Source organism: Sturnira hondurensis, unplaced genomic scaffold (assembly GCF_014824575.4).
Source record: "Sturnira hondurensis isolate 20B ecotype Veracruz unplaced genomic scaffold, ASM1482457v3 Scaffold0023504, whole genome shotgun sequence".
NCBI classification, from domain to species: Eukaryota; Metazoa; Chordata; class Mammalia; order Chiroptera; family Phyllostomidae; genus Sturnira; species Sturnira hondurensis.
This window is the reverse complement of record NW_028096135.1, coordinates 509,238-527,221: the sequence shown is the minus strand read 5'-3', so window position 1 is coordinate 527,221 and position 17,984 is coordinate 509,238. Positions and strand designations below refer to the sequence as shown.

Here is a 17,984-nt window from a genome sequence, read left to right as displayed (position 1 = left end):
GGGAAGTCCAGCCACAGTTGCCTCTGCTGTGCAGATGCATCTCATCCTTCCCGACTGTGTCAAGGGACGGCTGCTGGTTGGCTCCCAACAACCAGAAGACCCAAGGCTTGTCAATTTTGTTTGTCTTTCAAAGAACCAGCCCCTGGATTTGTTGGTCCTTTGAATTATTCTTTTAGTCTCTATGTCATTTACTTCTGCTCTGATCTTGACTATTTCCTTCCTTCTACTTGCTCTGGTCTTTTGTTGTTGTTCCTCCAGATCTTGTAGTTGTAGGGTTGGTTTTTTATTTTTTTATTTTTTGACCTCTTTTAGGTAGGCCTGTGTGGCTATGAACTTCCCTCTCAGGACTGCCTTTGCTGTGTCCCATGGGTCTTTGGCTGTTGTGTGGTTGTTTTCACTCGTTTCCAGGAGTGTTCTCATGTCTTCCTTGATCTCATTGTTAAATCATTCCTTATTCAGGAACATGTTATTCAGTTTCCATGAATTTGACTGTTTTTAACTTTTTTCCTTGAGGTTGGTTTCTGGTGTGAAGCCACTGGGATCTGAGAAAATGCTTGATATGATTTCAATTTTCTTTAACTTGTCCAGGCTTGTTTTGGGTCCTATGACGTGGTCTATGTCTGAGAATGTTCCATGTGCATTTGAACAGAATGTGTATTTTGCTTCTTGGGGGTGAAAAGTTCTGAGTATATCAGTTCAGTCCACCTGAGCTAGGTTTATGCTTCAGTGACACAATATCCTCGTTGATTCTTTATTTGGAAGACCTGTCCATGGTTGACAGTGGGGTGTTAAAATCCCCTCCTATAACTGTGCTGCTGCTTATGTCTTTCCTGAAGTCCTCCAAGAGTTTCCTTATATACTTGGGTGCTCCTATGTTGGGCGCATATGCGTTTCTGATGTCTATGTCTTCTTTTTTAATTTGTATTTTAAAAGATTTAATTTATGTACTGTTAGAAAGAGAGGAAGGGAGAGAGAAAGAGAGAGAGGGAGAGAAACACGGATGTGCAGAGCTGCATCAATCAGTTTCCTGTCCCACTCCCCCCACTGGGGGCCTGGCCCTCTACCCAGGCATGTGCCCTGACTGGGAATCGAACCCACGACCTTTTGGGTTGCATGCCAGCAGTCAATCCACTGAGCCGCACCAGCTGGGGCGTTTGTGTCTTCTCGATGAGTTCTTCCCTTCAGTATTATGAAGTGACCTTCTCCGTCTCTTTTTACGGCCTTTGTTTGGAAATCTGTTTTGTGTGCCATAAGTATTGCTATGCTGGATTTTTTCCCCTGTCCATCTGGGAATATCGTTTTCCGACCCTTCACCTTCAGTCTGTGTAGGTTTTTGTTCTGAGGTGGGTCTGGTGTAGGTAGCATATATGCGGGTCCTGCCACTCCTTCAGTGTATTCTCTGCCTCTGAGTGTTTTGTTTAGCAAAGCTGCTGCGTCCTGCCACGTACACAGGCCTGCGTGCCCGGTCCCAGCCAAGCCTCAGGTATCTCTCAGCCCAACTTACTTTTGGAATATATTTTATGGATTGTGCTATCAGTTCTCCCCTCCCCCCCCTTTATGGCCCTGCATGCCCCCTCCCACCTGCAGTCCCACCCTTTAGCTCATGTCCATGTGTCATACATATAAGATCTTCAGCTTCTCCATTTGCTATACCATTGTTAACCTCCCTCTGTCTATTTTGTACCTACCATGTTTGCTACTTATTCTCTGTGCCTTTTTTCCTTCTCTCCCCCTCCTACTCCCACACCGATAACCCTCCGTATGATCTCCATTTCTGATTCTGTTTCTGTTCCATTTGTTTGCTCAGTTCCTTTTGTTCGTGTTTTAGGTTCAGTTTTTGGTAGCTGTGAGTTTGTTGTCATCTTACTGTTCATATTTTTTATCTTCTTTTTCTTAGATAAGTCCCTTTAAATTTCACATAATAAGGGTTGGTGATGATGAACTCCTTTAACTTGACCTTATCTGGGAGGCACTCTATCTTCCCTTCCATTCTAAATGGTAGCTTTTCTGGATGAAGTCACCTCCCATGTAGGTCCTTTCCTTTCAGGACTTTGAATACTTCTTTCCAGCCTCATCTTGCCTGCGAAGGTTTCTTTTGAGAAATCAGCTGATAGTCTGATGGGCACTCCTTTGTAGGTATCGGTCTCCTTTCCTCTTGCTGCCTTTAAGATCCTCTGTTTATCTTTAATCTTCGGTAATGTCATTAGGATGTGTCTTGGGGTTTTACTCCTTGGGCCCAACTTCTTTGGGACTCTCTGAGCTTCCTGGACTTCCTAGAAGTCTACTTTCTTTACCAGATCGGGGAAATTTTCCTTCACTATTTGTTCAAGTAAGTTTTCAATTTCTCGGGCTCCTTCTTCTCCTTTTGACACCCCTATGATTGAGACGTTGGAATGTTTACAGATGTGCTGGAGGTTCCTCAGCCTCTCCTCATTTTTTTGAATTTTCCTTTCTTCATTCTGTTCTGGTTGAATGTTTATTTCTTCCATCTGGCCCAAACTGTTCATGTGAGTCCTGGTTTCCTTCCTAGAACTGTGGTTCCCTGTAGATTTTTCTTTACTTCACATAATGGCACCTTCATCACTCCCTTGGTCTTTTTTTTAGGCTTTGAAGTACCCATTGAGTTCCTGGAGCATCCTGATAACCAGTGTTTTGAAATCTCTGTCTGATAGGTTGGCTATCTCTTTGTGCTTAGTTGTATTTTTTCTGGAGCTTTCAACTGTTTTTTTCATTTGGGCCCTTTTTTTGTCTCGGCTCACCTGTTATGCAGTAAGGGGGCAAACCTTAGCTGTTCACCGGGGGGGTGGCAACCCATGTTGCTGCCTTGTGATGCTGTATGTGGGGGAGGGTCTGAGAAGGGTCAATGGTGCTTACTCTGCTCTCTACTGGTTTTCAGTCACTTCCCCCATTACCCACAAGAAAATGTGGCCCTTCTGGTGGTGATTCCCAGGTGCGTGGGTTTGTGTACATTTCAGGACCCTGTGAGTCTCTACAATGAACTCTCCTATGAGGTGGGTCGTTTCTCCTGCCACCTCAAAGCCCACAGGTTTTTTCAGTCAAAGGTTTTAAGGCTTTATTTCTCCCGCGCTGGGACCCTGGGCTATGCGGTCTGTCTCACTCCCCAGTTGTTCCTCCCAGTTCATCTGCATGTCGCTGTGAGACCACCTGCTCTGGAGGCAGCCGCCACACCGGTCTCATAGCAGCCATCTTGCCCACCTTGGTCCTCCGGCCACCGCTTGCCGTGAGTCCCCTCTTTGCTGGCAGCTCCTCTCCACCCCTCCTACTGGTCTGGATGAATGTTTCTCCTTTCACTCCTTGGTTGTTGGACATCCATACAGTTCAATTTTCTGGCAGTTCTGGTTGTTTTTTGTTTTTATTTTTGTTGTTGTCCTCGTTTTGGTTATGTGAGGAGGCACAGTGTGTCTACCTATGCCTCCATATTGGCCAGAAGTTAAGCCCCACTTTATAAAAAGTGTTTCTCTGTGACCCCGACACTGTAGCGCGGGACCCTGTGGGCCCTGTTTCCGTGTGATAGGGGACTCCAGAGTTGGAAGTTTTTAGTTTAAGGTTAATTGTTACAAGCCTAGTAAGTAATACATATGTTAAAGCTATTGTTTCAGAAACTACAGATAAGGTTCATCTTGGCTCCTGGGTGAGACAGCCAACCTCCTGGGGCACTGGGAAAGATGACTGCCTAGGGACAAATGGAGGTATCTGGGCTTTTGTGTTCCAGGGAGAGACAGATGACCACCCATCCCTGGGGACATCTAACTGCCCAGGAAAAGAATGCTGCACTTTCTTTCCCCTAATTCTTCCTGAACTTCTAAAGCCCTCACTGCACCTTATTTATTCCCTGTTATAAATATGTTGGCTGGAACTTCTGGCCAAGATGGAGGTGTAGGTAGATACACTGTGCCTCCTCACATAACCAAAACGAGGACAACAACAAATTTAAAAACAAAAAACAACCAGAACTGCCAGAAAATTGAACTGTATGGAAGTCCGACAACCAAGGAGTGAAAGGAGAAACATTCATCCAGACCAGTAGGAGGGGTGGAGATGAGCTGCCAGCAAAGAGGGGACTCACGGCAAGCGGTGGCTGGAGGATCAAGGTGGGCAAGATGGCTGCTACGAGACCGGTGTGGCGGCTGCCTCCAGAGCAGGTGGTCCCACAGCGACGTGCAGATGAACTGGGAGGAACAACTGGGGAGTGAGACAGACCGCATAGCCCAGGGTTCCAGCGCGGGAGAAATAAAGCCTTAAAACCTTTGACTGAAAAAAACCTATGGGCTTTGAGGTGGCAGGAGAAACTACCCACCTCATGGGAGAGTTCATTGTAGAGACTCACAGGGTCCTGAAATGTACACAAACACACCCACCTGGGTGATTCCTTCTGGAATCATCACCAGAAGGGCCAAATTTGCCTGTGGGTAGTGGCAGAACTAAGTGAAAGCTGGCAAAGAGCTGAAATAGCAGTGTGGTTCCCTCTTGGACCCTTTCCTCACATACAGTGCCACAACACAGAAACCCGGGTTTCTCTGCCCTGGCGAATACCTAGGACTCCTTCTCTTACTACATAACATACATAAAGACTAAGAAATATGGTCCAAGTCAAAGAACAAATCAAAGATCCAGAAAAAATGCAATTAAGTGAGAATGAGATAGCCAAACTATCAGGTGCACAGTTCAAAACACTGGTGATCACGATGCTCACAGAACAGGTTGAGCATGGTTGCAAAATAGAGAAAAAAGTGAAGGCTATGAAAAGTGAAATAAAAGAAAATGTACAGGGAGCTGACAGTGATGGGAAGGAAACCAGGAGTGAAATCAATGATTTGAAGCAAATGGCAGAAGTAAAAAGTCAACCAGAACAGAATGAAGAAACAAGAATTCAAAAAATTGAGGAGAGGCTTAGCAGCCTTAGGGTGTTGGAATCTTTAAAGGAGCAACTTTAAACATTCCAACATCCCAATTGTAGGGGTGCCAGAAGGAAAAGAAGATGAGCAAGGAATTGAAAACTTATTTGAAACAATATTGAAGGAGAACTTCCCCAATCGCACAAAGCAAGTAGGCTTCCAGGAAGTCCAGGAAGCTCAGAGAGTCCCCAAAAAGTTGGACCCAAGGAAGCACACACCAAGGCACATCATAAGGACATTGCAGAAGATTAAAGATAAGGAGAGAACCTTAAAAGCAGAAAGAGAAAAGGAGAGTTACCTACAAAGGAGTTTCCATAAGACTATCAGCTGATTCCTCAAAAGAAACCTTACAGCAAGAAGGGGCTGGAAAGAAGGATTCCAAGTCCTGAAAGGCAAGGACCTACATCCAAGATGGCTCTATCCAGCAAAGCTATCATTGAGAATGGAAGGGCAGATGAAGTGTTTCTCAGACAAGGTCAAGTAAAAGGAGTTCAGCATCACCAAGTCTTTATTATATGAAACATTAAAGGGACTCATCTAGGAAAAAGAAAATGATCAAAAATATGAACAGTAAATGACAACAAACTCACAACTACCAACAACTGAACCTAAAAATTAAAACAAAAACAAACTAAGCAAACAATGGCAGAGGAACAGAATCACAGAAATGGAGACCACATGGAGCGTTATCAGTGGAGGAGTGGAAGGGGGAGAGAGGGAGAAAAGGTACAGGGAATAAGAAGCATAGATGGGAGGTAGAAAATAGACAGGGGGAGTTTGAGAACAGTATAGGAAACATAGAGGCCAAAGAACTTATATGTACAACCCTTGGACATGAACCAAAGGGGAAATGGGGGTGGGAGGGACCATGCAGAATAGAGGAGAATAAAAGGGGGGAATGGGGCAACTGGAATTGCATAATCAATAAAAGATATTTTAAGAAACGTTGGCGTGGGAAGAAAATGTAAGATGCGTGTTTTTTTTTTTTTAGGATGTGAACCCACTGACTTCTGAGATCGCCTGCCATCTGAATAAAGCGCCCATAAAGATTTAATCCCTCTCTCTGCTTATTGGGTTTGGTACGTGACAGGTGGCATGAGCTCCAGTGTCTTCTCCAGTTGCATACGTACTCCCTCTGCCCCCAAATCACACAGTTTCTCATGGTCAGGGCTGGCTACCTCCTTACAGGGCCCCTGACAATTTTACAAGTTTCTTTCTGAATCCTCCCTGGGTAGTGTTGGGCAGATCCCCTCAGCTATACTATAGCATGTGGGCGGTAATGGCCTGCTGTCCCGGCTCCCTCTGGAGGGCTTTAGCCTTGGGCCTGCCTGTTCCCACTGTGCTGTTTCTGGAGCCTGCACCTCCCAGGCCTTCTCTTGCCTCCCCCGTAGCTCACGGGTCGTGAGGTGATCTACAGCTGCCCCAAATGTGTGCAACCAGCAGTGCTGGACTCTGCGGTGTTGTTGGTCTGTCTAGAAAGCCTGAGCCTTCTCTCGCCGTCTTGTTAAACTCCCTGTGTAACACTCACCAGAGAGGTTTGAGATATCTTCAAATGAATCATGACCTATACATGAATACACTCCGAATAATTCTAAGATGCCTGCATCTACGCCTGCAGCCCTCGTCAGAGCGCCAGCAGGAAACAAGTGGGAGCCTTCTAAGTATTTAAGTGAGGAGTGCTTCATGAAGAGACTGTCTAGAGAGGTGTGAGCAGGCAGAGGCAAGGGGCCAATAAGTAGTGGTGAGTGGGAGTCACCTCATGTGGGCTCTGGAGAGCTGAGTGTTAAATCACCAGAACTTTGGGAGCTGCATGTGCACTGGAGCCGATAATAAAAGCTTATTTTACTTTATTCTCTAAATCACTTCACTGAGTTATGTTTACCAGGTAAAAAGCTGCACGCATGTAATGTATGCACGTCTATGAGTCTGGGGAGATGCATACACCTGGGCAACCATCACCACCATCAAGGCCATAGACATACCATCAACCAGAGTCTCCTCCCACCCTCCTTAGTATATTGTTTTTGTATGTGTGGGAAGAATACTTATCATCACGCTTCATGTATCCAATATTCAGAACACAATTCAGTATTGCTGACCGGAGGCATGGTGCTACACAGTGATCTGCAGAAGTCATTGATTTGCATAATAATTCCAATCTCAGTGATGTGAACTTATGATTAAATGAATTATACTTTTAGAGGGTAAAAGGGTACCCTTTATTTTACCTTCATGTTCTAGTTACTTTGCTACATGGTACTGTCACCTGTGCTGTCGCTGTTAATTTTGTCTATTGCAAGTGTATGGTGGAAAACTTTATAAAGGTGAGCCAGTCTCTCTGGGACACTGTTCCATGATATCCGCCGGTGGCTTGAAATTGGCCAGGGTTAGAATATTGACACCACGGAAATTGGCCAATGCTACAAATCAGGCCTTGGCTTATTGTTTTGTCGATGGCCTAGCTTAAGCAAGTGATGGAGGAAGTGTTAGTAATAAGATGAGCTGTAGCTAAAATTGTGTGTCGTCTGTGGCTGTTCCATTGTGAGTAGCATAAATGTTTGAGGAAGCGCTTCTGCCATCATTTAAGACTATTATTTGACTCAGGAAAGAAGTTGCTCGTGTCACCGATGGGTGTGTGTCTGTGTTGCTTCCTTTCTGCCTCATTCATTGATTAACGTGAAGGAACATCTCAAGCAATGTTTGAGTCAAGAGTTTGGCAAAGGTCAGCTAAAGCAATCAGTGAGAATCCACGAAGTCTGTGAAACATACAAGAGACAGAACTTTCTATTTTATTATTATTTGTAAGGTGTGTGCTACACATTCTTTATGAGTCAGATTATAATAGAGTTCGAATTACAGTAAAAATATATACATACATACATTCATTCATACATACATACATACATACATACATACATACTTTCCAATCCCGCCACCTCATCCAGAATCCAGGGAACAAGCTGTCAAACATTTGCCAGTATGCCACAGCTACCAGGGGATGGTCAGGCTCCAAGGGAAGCCATCTTCTCTCTAGCAAGCCTGGGCCTAAAGGTAGGGGCAGGGAGAGAGGTCAGTGCTACTGCATCCTGGTGAGAGCTGAGGAATACAGCCTCTCCCGGAACTGCGGGGAGCCTCAGAGGATGTGTGTTAGGGGAGGAGGTTACAAATGCCCTTAGTTCTCACTCCTCTCACCCGCTGGTCTCTTGCCAGTGGCCTCCACTGGCTGAGCCCAACTGGCAGCCTGAACAAGGGAGCTTCCTGAGTGGTGCCGTCCACGTGGGGCAGCCTCTGAGGCACAGAGCAGAGCTGGGTAAGGGCAGCGACCAGAGCAGCAGGCAGAAGGGTGGTCCAGGAGTAGCAGAGAGAGGCCTGGACGTGGCCTGGGTCACCTCTTGGGGTGAGGTGTGATGGGTGGGGCCTGGCACAGGAGCGAGAGCAGTCAACATCATGGGTGAGGCCAGCTGGGGAAGCGCTGTCCTCCAGGCAGGGAGCAAAAGGAGGGGAAGGGGGCACTCTGAGGAGAAGTTGAGAAAGCAGGATGACAGTCTCTAGAGGCTTTCACCTCTGTATCTCCTTCGATTCCAATAGCTGAATGAGGGCATTTTTGTAACTGGAAATGACACTGGTCTTTGGGCTGCCTGTCACTACCAAACCAAATAAGCAATGACACCGATTGAATCTTTGTGGGTGCTTGATTGAGATGGCTGGCCATCTGAGAAGAAGCTGGGTTCATACCCTGACAGTCCATCTTCCCTTCTCGTTCTAGGCCAGACGTTTTATAACGGGGAATAAACAAGGTGCAGTGAGGGCTTTGAGGTCCAGGGAAGATTAGGTGAAAGAAGCTGCAACATTCCGGTCCTGGGCAGTTAGCTGTTCCCAGGGGTAGTGGTCGTCTGTCTCTCCCTGGAACACAATGGCCTGCATGCCTTTGCTTGTCCCCAGGCTATAATCTGTAGCCAGTGCCCCAGGAGGTTGGCTGTTTTCCCAGGAGCCAGAATGGGCATTATCTGTAGTTTCTCAAACAAAAGCTTTAACATACACATTACTTGCTAGGCTTATAACTTTTTACCTTACACTGAAATTTTCTAACTCTTGAGTCCCCTATCATTTGGATTTGAGTTCCTTTAAAGAATTTTTGATCACAAAATCTTAGTTTACTGTCTCTGTCCTGTGCCTCAGCCGGGAATGTCTTTGAGACCTTGGTTCTCCTCTGTCATATCTATCGGAACAGCTAGCATGGATTGTCAGTGGGTAAAGACATTGTTTCAAAGGTTGCTCAGGTCAATCCTTGGCTCCCTGTTAAAAATATCCCAGTACCCTCTGGCAATGGGCGAGGACACACCTGATTGGTGGTGCTGCTCTTATATCAGTCAGGGGCAGAGTAGTTGTACCGTCCTTAGATCATCCTGGCTTGTTGCCTGTTGCTGGCCAGAGCTGGTTCATGCCTGGGGCACATAACAAAAGTATTCACGTAAACACAGATGGAGTCAGTGAGGAGCACCCTGCTATGCACTGAACGTTCAAGTCTTCTCTGCTGCATAATTGGAATACATGGAAGCCCTGACCCCAGGCAAATAGTGTTTGGAAATGGGGCTTTTGGGAGGTAACGGGGCTTAGATGAGGCCACGGAGGCAGGGCCTGCACAGTGGGATGAGGCCCTGCCACGAAGACCCTCCCCACTACTGATCTCCCAATTTCGGGGAGAACCCTTTTCTTGGAAGTCATATGCTTCCCCTGAAGTTTTTGTACCATCTTTGGTTTTATGTGGGGGAGGTTGGGAGGGTGTTGTGGGAGTCAGGCCGTAGCCCTTACTGCCTGCCTGCAGCAGCATGGTTTGGGAGCTGCTGTCAAGGCCGCGGGGGTGGAAAGGTCTAGTTAATCTCTTGGGAGTGTCTCTGTGGGCACTTGGGCACTTTCAGAACCCTTGCTCCTGGGAAGTGAGATTCTTGGTTGGCCCGAGGGAACTGGCTGCTTGTGGGACAGGAGCTCATTGGTACGTTTTTCAGAAACCCTAATTATTCTCAGAATCCCAAAAGTCTGAGGCTGTCAGAAAGTTTTTAATAAGACCCATTTTCCCCCAGCCTGCCACCGGCCGCTTGCTGTTTACTGATGATAGACACACGGAGGGTCCACTGGGACACGGACCATCTCTTTCCCGCTGGCACACCTCTCCAAGTCTTAGCCATGGTGGCCCTGCAAGGCTGCGTTGGCCACGTCTTGACCCTGTTCCCCCCGCCACGTTCACCCCATCTTTCTTCTCCCCTTCCTCTGGACTTGCTCTGGCACTCAGCACCCTGGGGCCTCTCATAGCAATCTCTCTCTTCCAGGATGGGTGTGGCCTGTGGGGCCTCAGGCACAGAGGGGTGGGGCTTTGCGACGGCACCTGGTGCATCCCTGGCCAGGGCAATGCAACTGGCCCTCCTCAGCGACCCCAGCTGGACAGACTGTGTGGTAAGTGCGGCTTGGTGGAACCATTCCCCTGCCTGGAAGCCTCCAATGAGTTGTGTGTGCACAGGCTCCACCTCTGGTGAGAAGGGTGGGCGGGGTTTTGTGGGAGGGTCTTGCTGCTCAGCGGTGAGAGAAACCTGTGTGTTTTAGTCTGTGGTGGGCAGCGCAAGGTCATGCAGGCCCCGGGCTGCGACAACGAAGAAGGATCGGAAAGCATGGTGGGAGATGCGGGATCATCCAGTGGCCCAGGGGACCCCATGGGCCCTGGGGACGGGGACAGCACTGGAGCCGAAGGCGCTGCAGCCGGGGAAGATCCTCAGGTGGACGGAGCATCACCGGGCTCAGGGCCAGCTGGAGAGGCCTCTGACTTGAACAGAGACCTGGAAAGCCAGATGCAGGAGTTGTATCCTTTTTGAGAACCCCCCACCCTTCCGCCATGGAGGTAAAGGGAGAGGGGTGGGCAGGAGGTGGGGGGATGCAGGAGGATGGGCAGGAGAGGCTTCAGGTCCTCGTGGGAGCAGGGTGGACTTCTGGTGGGATGGAAGGGGATTATGGGGACCCATGGTCGCTGGGGGGAGCAGCTGTGGTGGCCTGGGGACATGTCAGGGTGGCCTGAGGATGACTGTGGTGCAGAGTTCCTTTAAGGGTCATCCTGGAGCCTCTTGGGTAACCTGAGGGTGAAGGACAACCTGGCAGAAGACCACCCTCTGACAGGTAGGGGGGCCTGAATCAGAAAGCCCCTGTAGGTGGTGCTTTACCTTAACTCCGCCAGCACCCTCACGGTGCCCTTCCTGTCTGACGAGGATGCTGAGGTGGCCCTCAGGTTCCTCATAGCAGGCGCTGAACTCTACCCCATTGCGGTTCTTTGGGAGCTCTCAGTGACTGGCAGGGAGCTATTTATGTAAGTACTTGAAGGGCGTGGGTCAGAGTAGCAGCAAGAGACCAGCCAATGTCTGGTTGAGGGTCGCTCCATTGAAGATGTGGGGACAACAGAGGGTTGGTCTAACTAAGGAGGGCGGAGGAGGGGGGCACCAGGTCTGTCCCAGCCTGAGGTCCTCCCTAATGAAGGAGTAGGTCTAATTGACACTGGGGGTGGTGGAGGGTTGTAGTGAGGAAGGCCAGGAGTCAGAGCCTCTGAAGTCATTTTCTTTTCCCCTCACTCCTAGCCGGTTAGCTGCTGAAGACCCTGAGCTCCTGCGAACTTCCACTGTCTCCTTGCTCATCCGGCTCCTCATGGTGGTGCAGGTCATGCAGCACACTGCGCCCCCGGTTTTTGCTAACTTTGAGCCCAAAAGAGAAGATTGAAGCTACAAGATTGTTTCCCCCTAGGTGGTACATCCTTCCCCTAAGGCCCCTGATTTCTGCAGTAGTTGCGCCTTTATTGGGGGAGCGGGGCTAATTGTTTGCTGGTAGTGGCTCTTGGGCCCTCTGGCCCTCTTCTTTGGATGGGTGCCTGAGATGTTTCCTCCTGCAGATAATAAAACTGAGCTAATGTTTTGTGCCTGAGTTTCTTTTCAGCACCCACATTTTCTTGCCTTTGTCCTTGGGTTGGAGGGGAGAGGTTCTGGGGTTCCAATATTCAAGTGGTACAGGCCATTGGAGACGACTTAGGAAATGAAAGAAAATGAAAATTACTTGCCTCTTGTCATTCAGTATTAACAGCTGTCAGCATTTTGGAATACTTTTATAGGGTTGTATGTCTACGTTAAATGTGTAATAGCCGTGTAGACAAGTAAGGCTTATAAGGTTAACATGAGTTGCTTCTTCTCCCCTGAAATGTCCTGATTCAGTATCTGGGCCTCACCTCTGTCTAAAAATTCTTTGAAGACATCTTCCTGAATGGGTGCATAGAAGATGCACTATAATGTCCTTGTTCAACACTTAAAATGGTTCTCATTTCCCCCTAGCATACGTAATGTTTGACTGGAATCTTTGTATACAAGTCTCTGCATGATTGGTTGTTTTCTTAAGGTCAGCTCCAAGAGGGACATCTATCTGTAACACAAAACTGCTCTCCGGAAAATGTGCCCACCCCAGAAGAATGCTGCTTTCCCCACATTCCTGTCACTGCTGTATGTGTTTCCTGCTGCAATGATAGTAATACTAATAACACATTCAATTAAACATGAAAAAATTAAAAACACTCAGTTTGCATGAGCAGAGCAAAGAGCAAAGAAACCAGAAAGACTAGAATACGAATTTCTCGCTTTACTGTCCTTGTTTCAGATCAGAGGAGAAAAGTGCTGGGACAACTGCTCAAGTGTCTGGGGCAGGGGGAGGGGACAGCATAGTGTAGTCTTGGGGAAATATAATTAAAAAGAGAATCATCTGTGTGCAGGCACTCTGATACGTACTTTGCCTACATCATTACGTGTCGTTCTCACAAGAATGACGCAGTGAGCTAAGCACTAACGCACCTTTCACAGGTGAAGAATTGCGGGTCGGAGAAGCTAAGTAACTTTCTCAAGGTCACTGGGCTAGGGAGTGGCAGAGGCCTGATTTGAATCTAGGTGTGTTTGCTGTGAGCACCCACTGTCTTAGCCGTGGTATCATACCAACCTCAGCACTGCCACGTGAAGCCGTGAGGAGGCTGGGATGGTGCCTTTCCTCCCGATGGCTCCGGGGAACATGCACGTGACTAATGAAAGATGCAGGGATGGACAAATGCCAGAAAAGTAGAAGAGGAAAGAGGGTAGGTAAGAAACCCAGTCCTGGCTTTCCAGTGGCTCCCCGTACTCCCAGATCCTTTTACATCTTGAAACCTTATTTGACCCTCTTTGAAATGGATGTGCACTGGTGATACCTGTTTGCCCGCTCCCCTGGCCTCACTCCCCACCAGGGCTCTTTTCAGGTTCTTTCAGTAGCTAAGAAACGAAAAACTGGAGCACAGTCTGCTGCCCACCCAGAAAATGTCTCCATAAAAGTAGAAGAAAACTAGTTTTATTGTTGAGTAACCATTGCACCAGAACACGACGTGCGTCACAGGCAGTCTGCTAAGAGATTCCAAAGACAGAAAGCAATCTAACCCCCTTGCACAGCCAAGCAGCTGTAACTCATTACATACACGTTCTCAAGGTGTCCATAACCAGTCCTCAGGTAAGAGGACTTGACACCAGCAGGCTTCACATGTACCTCATCTTAAGTTTACCTGGTAAGCGGGGTGACCATATGCATTAGTTCACTGGTGTCTTGGGTTGAATGCCTGTGTGCCCCCCACACCTCAAATTCATGTGTTGAAGCCCTCTGAATTTCCATCGTCAACTCTCTTGACCAGCTTTCCCCGGTGATGCGAACCGTGCAGCGCGTTGGGCCCCCTCTTTCCCGCTAAGCCCGGGCTAGGAAGAGGGGGCTGAGGCCCAACCTTGTATCCAGTCCCAGGCAGTGGACCCTTCCCACAGCGGGGATTCCTGCAGTAGGCGCCACTTTCCTATGGGGCCCTAATCTTTCGCCTGCACTGGCCCTGGGGCACTTGCGGTCCACTCGTTTGGTTCGGTGCTTCAGTGTTGGTCGCTGCAGCAAATACAACTGAGCTGCTGTTCCACGTGAGTTTCTTTTCAACTGCAGCACCTCTTAACAGGCTTGGCTTTGTCTCAGGCTGGGAGGGGAGGTCNACTAAAAAATAGACAAAGTGTATCGGTGGATGGAGATGACACTGTCCAAATGTCCTATTAATTGCTATTAAGTCATTAGACGTCAAAAGAAAGTGAAACCATGTTGATATGTGATTTGGTTACAAGGTGAGCAATGACTTAAAAGACTGCGAATATTTTGTTTGGGTTATCTATGGGCCGAATTGTTCCCCTCCCCCACCCCAGGCCAGATGTTGAAATCCTAATGTGACTATATGTGGACAGAGAGACTTTTAGAAGGTAATTAAGGTCAAATCAAGTCATAAGGGGTAGCCCCTGACCCACTGGGGCTGGTGCCATAAAGAGACACTGACCATACACCACAATATACTCCAAAGAGACAAAAGACTTAAATATAAGTGGTGGCACCTAAAAGCCCTAGAGGAGAACGTAGGCACGAAAATTCCAGATATCCCATGCAGCAACGTTTTCACTGAGGTGTCCTCTAGAGCAAAGGGACATAAAGGAAAGAGTAAACAAATGGGACTTGATGAAAATAGAAGGCTTCTGCGCGGCAAAAGTAAACATCAGCAAAAGGAAAAGGCAACCAACCATACGGGAAAACATATTAGCCAATGACACCTCGACAAGGGCCTGATCTCAAAAATGTATAAAGAACTACATGACTCCACACTAGGAAGACCAACAAATTAATTACAAAAATCCACAAATGGCCTGAATAGACCCTTCTCCAAGGAGGACATACAGAGGGCCCAGAGACACATGAAACGATGCTCAGCATCACTAGCCAACAGAGTGATGTAAATTCAAACCACAATGAGATCCCAATTCACACCAGTCAGAATGGCCACCATCAACAAATCAACAAGCAGCAAGGGCCAGGCAAGATTGTGGGGAACAGGAACCACAGTGCACTGTTGGTGGGGATGCAGACTGGTGCAGCCGCTGTGGAAAACACTATGGAATGTCCTCAGAAAACTAAAAATGGAACTGCCTTTCAATCCAGCTATTCCCCAGCTGGGATTACACACTAAGAATCCTGAAACACCAATCCAAAAGTCTGTGCACCCCAACGTTCATAGCAGCACAGTTTACATTAGCCAAGTGCTGGAAACAGCCTAAGTGCCCATCAGTAAATGAGTGGATCAAACAACTGGTACATTTACACAGTGGAATACTATGCAGCAGAAAGAAGGAGCTCCTACCCTTCTCCACAGCATGCTTGGAACTGAAGAGCATTATGCTCAGTGAACTAAGCCAGGCAGTGAAAGACAAAGACCATGTCATGTCACCTATATTTGGACGCTAATCAAAACAAATCAGAGAACAGCAACCAGAGACATGGAAATAAAGAACAAACTGACAGTAACCAGAAGGATGGGTGGAGAGTGATAATGGGGGAAAGAAGTGTCAAGTCAAGGAACATGTGAAGGACCCAAGGACAAGAACAATGGGGCGGGATTGTCATTTGGAGCAGGGCTTGGACAGGGTAGAGGAGAGCAACGAGGGGGGAAATGGGGACAGTTGCAACTGAACCACAACAAAAATGAACAAAAAATTTTATCAAATCTATAATCACAAGAATGGAAATACTAAATGTTCAACAATCACCTTATTGTACTTCTTTTGTGCATTCAATGACATGTATGTAAGGTTTTTTTTTAAAGAGGAAAAGCTCATATGTTAAATGAAAACAATCCTGAAAAATTTGATCCTGAACTTGCAATATGATACACTGTTCTTGTTGTATATTTAGTATATAAATGCAAGTATAAAAGAAAATAGGTTCCAAGATACTAACAGTTGTTAATGCTAAGTGGCATGACATAATTCATTGTCATATTTTCCCATTTCCTAAATGGTCTCCGTGGGACTGAAACGACTGAATCCCACACCTCACCTCCACACCAGGGTCAAAGGCAGGGAAATGTGGGGACCTGTTAACTGAAACAAGAGTTAATAAACTCAAACAAGAGTAAGTTTCCTTTTTATTTTCTGGTGTAAGAGACAATGAAGAACTCCTCCTCCATTAAGAGGGAAACAAGAGAGTCGAGAGTGTCAAAGGGCCAATATAAGGAAATATTTAGGCCCACACAATAAACGGGGAACTACTGCAGGAATCAATGCGCCAGCGAGAGGCGCATTACCTAGGGAGGGACCCCAGGTTACCTTTAGCCCCTTTTATCCGGTCTGGGCTTGGTGAACAAAACTGGGTGCAAAATGTTCATTACGGTCCAAATCAAGACGCAAATCTGGTGGAGACAGAAGTTGACAGCACTTTGGATTAGGCCTCGGTCTTCAGCAGTCAATCGGCTGAAAGAGGGAAAACAAAAAATTAACTTAAAGTGCATAACTCTGTACCTAGCTTTCTCCCCACTCAGGTGATGACAGGCCCGGTCCACCGTGAGGACCTCCTTACACCTGACATTTTGGGTGTTTCCAGTTCACTACTAGCATGACCCTCCTGAGACCCACCCTGGCCCCCTGCTACTCCACCACCCATATTGGCCCGTTTTGGAACTCACATTATTAGCCAATTTGCAGACACTAGAAACTGCCTCGTAACTGCCCCTTGGTAGAGCTGGATGCGTGGGGCCAGGAACTGGCGGGCTATCTCTGCCTGAACGGCTGATCGGAAAGGCACCCTGAGGTTACTGGTGGAGGTTCAGTTAAGGCGCCATCCAAAATGGCCTTTGCCTTTTCTGCCTCAGACCAACAGACCCCATCGGCCCTAATTCCCTCCTCCCTGGTCCCTCAGCCCGTCTCCCCACCCCCATCTCAACTGCCCACCTCCGGCACATCCCCTCAACCACCTTGGTCTCCCTTCTCCTGTCTTCACTCTGCACCCCCAGGCTGGCCCCCTTTCCCTGTCCCGTGGCCTGGCCTAGGTGCGACCCCCTGGCAACCTGCCACTACACGAGTAGGATACTAGTGGAGCAGTTGTCCCCCTGGTCTTCCGCCTGTGGACCTGGCAGGGAAACGAGGCCATGGTGAGGCATCGCCACCAGGCCCAGAAACTCCCAGTAATTGCCCGACCGGCAGCCCTCGGCTAGGTGGGGCCCGGGACTCTGCCTCGACTTGGCTGGCGCGGCCCTGAGGTCCTCCAGGACCATCTGAGTTGTAGGGGTCACCCGCGCTGCCCTCGGCTTCATTGCGGACAGGCCCACCGCCTGCACCGTGGTCTTCAGCCTGCATGGCTTCTAACTCTGAGCTCCAACTTCGACTTTTGGTTTCCTAGCAACAGACAACAGCTCCCTGACAGAAAGCTCCACCCCTTACTGTGTGGCGTCACTCAAACTCCCCAGAGCCCCTGTGCAAACGCTCTCTGCTGCCACCTCTCAGAAACCCCATCTTCTTTTTTAAAAAAATATTTTGATTATGCCATTACAGTTGTCCTATTTGCCCCCTTCATTCCCCTCCACCCTGCACACCCCCTTCCCCACCATTCCCCCCTTTAGTTTATGTCCACATGTCTCAAGTTCTTTAGATTCTATATTTCCAATAATGTTCTTGCTCTCCCCCTATCTATTTTCTACCTACCCTCTATGCTACTTATTCTCTGTACCTTCTCCCCCCTTCTCCTCCTCCCACTCCCTTGGTGCTAACCCTCCGTGTGATCTTCAATTCTATGTTTCTGCTCCTGATGTAGCTGTCCTCTTAGTTTGCTTTTATTTTAGCTGTGGTTGTTAATAACTGTGAGTTTGCTGTCCTTTCACTGTTCATATTTTTTATCTTCTTTTTCTTAGATAATTCCCTTTAACATTTCATATAATAAGGACTTGGTGATGATGAACTCCTTGAATTTGATCTTATCTGAGAAGCACTTTATCTGTCCTTACATTCTAAATGAAAGCTTTGCTGGATAAAGCAATCTTGGCTGTAGGTCTTTGGATTTCATGACTTGGAATACTTCTTTCCAGCCCCTTCTTGCCTGGAAGGTCTCTTTTGAGAAATCAGCTGACAGTCTGATGGGTACTCCTTTGTAGGGGACTGTCCCCTTATCTCTTGCTGCTTCTAGAATTCTCTCCTT

General features: G+C 47.7%; 1 protein-coding gene and 1 pseudogene across 1 annotated transcript; one reads left to right on the top strand and one right to left on the bottom strand.

The window, feature by feature from the left end:
• Positions 1-9,231: 9,231 nt before the first annotated feature.
• Positions 9,232-9,374, top strand: LOC118981115 (uncharacterized; annotated as a pseudogene).
• A 6,709-nt stretch (positions 9,375-16,083) lies between these two features.
• Positions 16,084-17,246, bottom strand: LOC118981110 (cancer/testis antigen 1-like). Its single transcript, XM_037037845.1, has 3 exons — positions 16,884-17,246; positions 16,480-16,608; positions 16,084-16,267 (listed from the first exon to the last, which is right to left on the bottom strand). Exons 1-3 carry the CDS (start codon positions 17,147-17,149, stop codon positions 16,126-16,128), a joined length of 537 nt encoding a protein of 178 aa, XP_036893740.1. The 5' UTR covers positions 17,150-17,246; the 3' UTR covers positions 16,084-16,125.
• Positions 17,247-17,984: the final 738 nt, after the last annotated feature.